Source organism: Perca flavescens, chromosome 17, assembly GCF_004354835.1.
Source record: "Perca flavescens isolate YP-PL-M2 chromosome 17, PFLA_1.0, whole genome shotgun sequence".
NCBI lineage: Eukaryota > Metazoa > Chordata > Actinopteri > Perciformes > Percidae > Perca > Perca flavescens.
In genome coordinates this window covers 33,467,643-33,475,142 of record NC_041347.1, presented here as the reverse complement: position 1 = coordinate 33,475,142, position 7,500 = coordinate 33,467,643, and the positions used below count along the sequence as shown (strand labels likewise).

General features: G+C 45.3%; 1 protein-coding gene across 1 annotated transcript in view; it reads right to left on the bottom strand.

Moving 5' to 3' along the window:
- Positions 1-7,500, bottom strand: part of nfkb2 (nuclear factor of kappa light polypeptide gene enhancer in B-cells 2 (p49/p100)) — a 35,841-nt gene that overhangs the window by 10,936 nt on the left and 17,405 nt on the right. The window contains exons 7-8 of the mRNA XM_028603396.1: positions 6,349-6,461; positions 1,512-1,670 (exon numbers count right to left, since the gene is read on the bottom strand). Coding sequence (XP_028459197.1) covers positions 1,512-1,670; positions 6,349-6,461 — 272 coding nt within the window. The remainder of the gene's footprint in view (positions 1-1,511; positions 1,671-6,348; positions 6,462-7,500) is intronic.

Genomic DNA, 7,500 nt, shown 5'->3' with positions numbered 1-7,500 from the left:
ATTGTGAAAACTAAACTTTACTACTTTGGCCAGGTCATCATCAAAAGAGCAAATTAGTACATTCATGATTTTGTCCATGTTGATATTAGCTGCTTTATTTACATTTATTAAAAACGTGGCATTGTTTATCTTTTCATATAGCTAGACGTCTAGACTCTGGGACGAGGCCGTGCTGTTTAAATACGTGCCATGCTGATTCCAAACAGACAGCTTTGTCAAGGTAGTATGGGCTTCAGATAGCTTTTACACAGTAGCCATCGTTAATGACAAATCATGTTCCGCTATGAACGTGCACACACGTATTGTTTGGATCACTGATAAGACTGCGACTGTTCCAGTAACGTACTCGTATGACAGAGTACACGGACCGAAGCTTAGCATCTAATGACTAGCATCTAATGACTAGCATCTAATTACTAGCATCTAATGACTAGCCAGCCCTTTCTTACCACTGCCGACATCCGGTGTCTTCCTTCAACATGCGCTGCAGAAGCAGCACCCGGCTCCCTCAATTTGAGACACCAAGTGCTAAACGGCTTCCCGTCTCCACTATATTTCTAAAATAGTCATACACCAGGCCCCCCCTTAAACATTTTCTCATTGAATCTACACGATTCACGTGGGTCACCTATTTTGGTTTCAAAACGGCGAATTTCGCTGAAAGGTGAGTGATTTTCATGTCTGATGATGAAAAAGATAAAAAAAAGTGATTTGCTGATTATACGTTGAATTATGCGATGACATAATCATGTTTTTCTGGAGGGACTGGCTAACTTGCTACCAGATCTGTTACTGCAGCAAAAGTACAAATACCACACTGTGGAAATCAGGGATGCACCAAATTGGAATTGGAAAAGATGACCCCCTAAAAACGGTAAAAAAGTTCAGTGTGGAACGATGGACACTACTCGCACTAAATGGGCGCCATCTGGACTACAAAGCAGAAAGGTCTGTACGGGGGACTTGAACTCCGGTTCCCAACCCAACTCCCTACTGACTGAGCTACTGCCACCCCCATATTTCACTGCAGCTTCTTGTACTGCCCTAAATAAAGATGATTGATTATTGTTTCCTAAACGTGTCTCTGAAGGCCTGTGCTAGAGGTGTTGAAATTAATCAAATAATTGATGCATGGAATCGTGGGCGATGCTGCATCGATAAATCGGCCGGCTCATAATCGATTATTTCTGTTTATAATTTAATGTAGGCCTCACAACATTTCTGTTTACATATTCCGGTATGTTAACACATTCAGGAAGTACCATGTGCTCAGTGCTGTATAGTTTAATGTATCCAGTTTATTTAGTATCAGAGCACTGCAGAATGTTTGGTTTTTGAAGCTTGAAAAGCTAGGAATAACATATCCTACATGGCTTTAATAGAAACATGGATTTGACGCATCGTGATGCATCGAGATATCAAATCGCTGACAGGATAATCATAATTATAATCGAATCGGGAGATCAGTGAAGATTCACAGCTCTAGCCTGCGGTCAGATATTTGGACTCACTGCTGTCGTAGATGCAGTTGGAGACGACGGGCTTGAGGCCACGGGTGAACCCTCCGTTGCTGTCCTGCAGGTAGGCAGTGAACTTTAAGCGCACGATGTTCAGGTCCATCACCTTCCCCAGCTCCTTGGCCTCCTTCTGGATCGACACTTCCTCCGCATCTGCAGACAGCAACACAAACAGGTTTCTACAGCACTCACATCAGCAACACAAACAGGTTTCTACATCGCTCACATCAGCAACACAAACAGGTTTCTACAGCACTCACATCAGTAACACAAACAGGTTTCTACAGCACTCACATCAGCAACACAAACAGGTTTCTAAAGCACTCACATCAGCAACACAAACAGGTTTCTAAAGCACTCACATCAGCAACACAAACAGGTTTCTACAGCACTCAAATCAGCAATGCAAACAGGTTTCTACAGCGCTCACATCAGCAATGCAAACAGGTTTCTACAGCACTCACATCAGCAACACAAACAGGTTTCTACAGCACTCACATCAGCAACACAAACAGGTTTCTACAGCACTCAAATCAGCAACACAAACAGGTTTCTACAGCACTCACATCAGCAACACAAACAGGTTTCTACAGCACTCAGATCAGCAACACAAACAGGTTTCTACAGCACTCAGGTTTCTACAGCACTCACATCAGCAACACAAAGGTTTCTACAGCACTCAAATCAGCAACACAAACAGGTTTCTACAGCACTCACATCAGCAACACAAACAGGTTTCTACAGCACTCAAATCAGCAACACAAACAGGTTTCTACAGCGCTCACATCAGCAACACAAACAGGTTTCTACAGCGCTCACATCAGCAACACAAACAGGTTTCTACAGCACTCAAATCAGCAACACAAACAGGTTTCTACAGCGCTCACATCAGCAACACAAACAGGTTTCTACAGCACTCAAATCAGCAACACAAACAGGTTTCTACAGCGCTCACATCAGCAATGCAAACAGGTTTCTACAGCACTCACATCAGCAACACAAACAGGTTTCTAAAGCACTCACATCAACAACACAAACAGGTTTCTACAGCACTCAAATCAGCAACACAAACAGGTTTCTACAGCGCTCACATCAGCAATGCAAACAGGTTTCTACAGCACTCACATCAGCAACACAAACAGGTTTCTACAGCACTCACATCAGCAACACAAACAGGTTTCTACAGCACTCAGGTTTCTACAGCACTCACATCAGCAACACAAACAGGTTTCTACAGCACTCAGGTTTCTACAGCACTCACATCAGCAACACAAACAGGTTTCTACAGCACTCAGGTTTCTACAGCACTCACATCAGCAACACAAACAGGTTTCTACAGCACTCACATCAGCAACACAAACAGGTTTCTACAGCACTCACATCAGCAACACAAACAGGTTTCTACAGCACTCACATCAGCAATGCAAACAGGTTTCTACAGCACTCACATCAGCAACACAAACAGGTTTCTACAGCACTCACATCAGCAACACAAACAGGTTTCTACAGCACTCACATCAGCAACACAAACAGGTGTCTACAGCACTCACATCAGCAACACAAACAGGTTTCTAAAGCACTCACATCAACAACACAAACAGGTTTCTACAGCACTCAAATCAGCAACACAAACAGGTTTCTACAGCGCTCACATCAGCAATGCAAACAGGTTTCTACAGCACTCACATCAGCAACACAAACAGGTTTCTACAGCACTCACATCAGCAACACAAACAGGTTTCTACAGCACTCAGGTTTCTACAGCACTCACATCAGCAACACAAACAGGTTTCTACAGCACTCAGGTTTCTACAGCACTCACATCAGCAACACAAACAGGTTTCTACAGCACTCACATCAGCAACACAAACAGGTTTCTACAGCACTCACATCAGCAACACAAACAGGTTTCTACAGCACTCACATCAGCAATGCAAACAGGTTTCTACAGCACTCACATCAGCAACACAAACAGGTTTCTACAGCACTCACATCAGCAACACAAACAGGTTTCTAAAGCACTCACATCAACAACACAAACAGGTTTCTACAGCACTCAGATCAGCAACACAAACAGGTTTCTACACAGCTCACATCAGCAATGCAAACAGGTTTCTACAGCACTCACATCAGCAACACAAACAGGTTTCTACAGCACTCACATCAGCAACACAAACAGGTTTCTACAGCACTCAGGTTTCTACAGCACTCACATCAGCAACACAAACAGGTTTCTACAGCACTCAGGTTTCTACAGCACTCACATCAGCAACACAAACAGGTTTCTACAGCACTCACATCAGCAACACAAACAGGTTTCTACAGCACTCACATCAGCAACACAAACAGGTTTCTACAGCACTCACATCAGCAATGCAAACAGGTTTCTACAGCACTCACATCAGCAACACAAACAGGTTTCTACAGCACTCACATCAGCAACACAAACAGGTTTCTAAAGCACTCACATCAACAACACAAACGGGTTTCTACAGCACTCAGATCAGCAACACAAACAGGTTTCTACAGCGCTCACATCAGCAATGCAAACAGGTTTCTACAGCACTCACATCAGCAACACAAACAGGTTTCTACAGCACTCACATCAGCAACACAAACAGGTTTCTACAGCACTCAGGTTTCTACAGCACTCACATCAGCAACACAAACAGGTTTCTACAGCACTCAGGTTTCTACAGCACTCACATCAGCAACACAAACAGGTTTCTACAGCACTCACATCAGCAACACAAACAGGTTTCTACAGCACTCACATCAGCAACACAAACAGGTTTCTACAGCACTCACATCAGCAATGCAAACAGGTTTCTACAGCACTCACATCAGCAACACAAACAGGTTTCTACAGCACTCAGATCAGCAACACAAACAGGTTTCTACAGCGCTCACATCAGCAATGCAAACAGGTTTCTACAGCACTCACATCAGCAACGCAAACAGGTTTCTACAGCACTCACATCAGCAACACAAACAGGTTTCTACAGCACTCAGGTTTCTACAGCACTCACATCAGCAACACAAACAGGTTTCTACAGCACTCAGGTTTCTACAGCACTCACATCAGCAACACAAACAGGTTTCTACAGCACTCACATCAGCAACACAAACAGGTTTCTACAGCACTCAGATCAGCAACACAAACAGGTTTCTACAGCACTCACATCAGCAATGCAAACAGGTTTCTACAGCACTCACATCAGCAATGCAAACAGGTTTCTACAGCACTCACATCAGCAACACAAACAGGTTTCTACAGCACTCACATCAGCAACACAAACAGGTGTCTACAGCACTCACATCAGTATCGCTTTGTGTGACTTTTCTAGACATACTATACTATGACTTTTTATTACTTTTTCCAACATACTAAACTGTGACTTTTTATGACTTTTTCAACATATTATACTATGACTATGTCAACAGGGCAGTGTAATGTGTGAGGAGTGTGTACCTGTGTAGTGGAGGTGTAGTGTGTGTGAGGAGTGTGTACCTGTGTAGTGGAGGTGTAGTGTGTGTGAGGAGTGTGTACCTGTGTAGTGGAGGTGTAGTGTGTGTGAGGAGTGTGTAAATTGTAGTGGAGGGTGTAGTGTGTGAGGAGTGTGTACCTGTGTAGTGGAGGTGTAGTGTGTGAGGAGTGTGTACCTGTGTAGTGGAGGTGTAGTGTGTGTGAGGAGTGTACCTGTGTAGTGGAGGTGTAGTGTGTGTGAGGAGGTGTACCCGGTAGTGGAGGTGTTGTGTGTGTGAGGAGTGTGTACCTGTGTAGTGGAGGTGTAGTGTGCGTGAGGAGTGTGTACCTGTGTAGTGGAGGTGTTGTGTGTGTGAGGAGTGTGTACCTGTGTAGTGGAGGTGTAGTGTGCGTGAGGAGTGTGTACCTGTGTAGTGGAGGTGTAGTGTGTGTGAGGAGTGTGTACCTGTGTAGTGGAGGTGTAGTGTGTGAGGAGGAGTGTACCTGTGTAGTGGAGGTGTAGTGTGTGTGAGGAGTGTAAAATGTAGTGGAGGTGTGGTGTGTGTGAGGAGGTGTACCCGTGTAGTGGAGGTGTAGTGTGTGTGAGGAGTGTGTACCTGTGTAGTGGAGGTGTAGTGTGTGTGAGGAGTGTGTACCCGTGTAGTGGAGGTGTAGTGTGTGTGAGGAGTGTGTACCTGTGTAGTGGAGGTGTAGTGTGTGTGAGGAGTGTGTACCTGTGTAGTGGAGGTGTAGTGTGTGTGAGGGTGTGTACCTGTGTAGTGGAGGTGTGTGTGTGAGGAGTGTGTACCCGTGTAGTGGAGGTGTAGTGTGTGTGAGGAGTGTGTACCTGTGTAGTGGAGGTGTAGTGTGTGTGAGGAGTGTGTACCTGTGTAGTGGAGGTGTAGTGTGTGTGAGGAGTGTGTACCTGTGTAGTGGAGGTGTAGTGTGTGTGAGGTGTGTACCCGTGTAGTGGAGGTGTAGTGTGAGGAGGTGTGTACCTGTGTAGTGGAGGTGTAGTGTGTGTGAGGAGTGTGTACCTGTGTAGTGGAGGTGTGTGTGTGAGGAGGGTGTGTACCTGTGTAGTGGAGGTGTAGTGTGTGTGAGGAGTGTGTACCTGTGTAGTGGAGGTGTAGTGTGTGTGAGGAGTGTGTACCTGTGTAGTGGAGGTGTAGTGTGTGTGAGGAGTGTGTACCTGTGTAGTGTGCGTGAGGAGTGTGTACCTGTGTAGTGGAGGTGTAGTGTGCGTGAGGAGTGTGTACCTGTGTAGTGGAGGTGTAGTGTGTGTACCTGTGTAGTGGAGGTGTAGTGTGTGTGAGGAGTGTGTACCTGTGTAGTGGAGGTGTAGTGTGTGTGAGGAGTGTGTACCTGTGAAGTGTCCGAGTGGTCCTTTCTGTCTCTTCCTCTCGTCTCGCAGCCTCCGGCTCAGAACCTCCACCACGCCTTTCTTCGTCACGTGGAGGATCCCCAGGTTACTGAACCTACAGGAAGTGACATCACAATACTTCATTCAACATTTTACATCCATAAAACAAACTTTGTGTCATTTCATAATGTACTAATACATATAGCTGTCGGTATTCTCCACTGTCCAAAATATGTGTACATTATTATTAATTCTGTATGTTTTATCACTTTATTTTACAGTTTTACCTTTTCCTTTTCCAAGGATTTTTTGGGACATTTTTTAAACTTTTTTGTCACCTTTCGGGACTTTTGTTTCAATGTTTCTGTTGCTTCTCTCGAGTTGTTTTTTTAAATAATGTCTGTGAATTTTTTCCCGTTTTTTTTTCGACATTTGTCGCCTTTTTCTTTTTTTTTTTTTTTTTTTCACAATATCATCATTTTTCTTACAATGTTTACATATTGCGTTCGTCTTGTCTGTCACTCTTTCGCCGTTTATTATTTCCGCAGGAAAAACAAAATGTTGCCACACAAATGATTTAAAAGTGGCAGGGGGATCTTCAATAGTAATTTCACGCTCCATCACGCTGACATCACATCGCCTCACAAGACAACTTTTCACCTCGACGAGAAACCGCTTTGATCTCGTCACACCCCTACTACCTACCTTCCTACCTACCTACCTACCTACCTACCCACCCATCTACCTACCCATCTACCTACCTACTTACCCACCTACCCATCTACCTACCCATCTACCTACCTACTTACCCACCTACCCATCTACCTACCCGCCTGCCCACCCACCCACCCACCCATCCACCCACCCGGCTCACCCACCCACCCACCCACCCATCCACCCACCCACCCACCCACCCACCCATCTACCCACCCATCCATCCACCCACCCTTACCCACCCACCCATCTACCCACCCATCTACCCACCCACTTACCCACCCACCCATCTACCCACCCACCCACCCACCCACCCATCCACCCACCCACCCATCTACCCACCCATCTACCTACCTACCCATCTACCCACCTACCTACCCATCTACCTACCTAATCACCCATCTACCTACCTACCTACCTACCCATCTACCTACCTATCT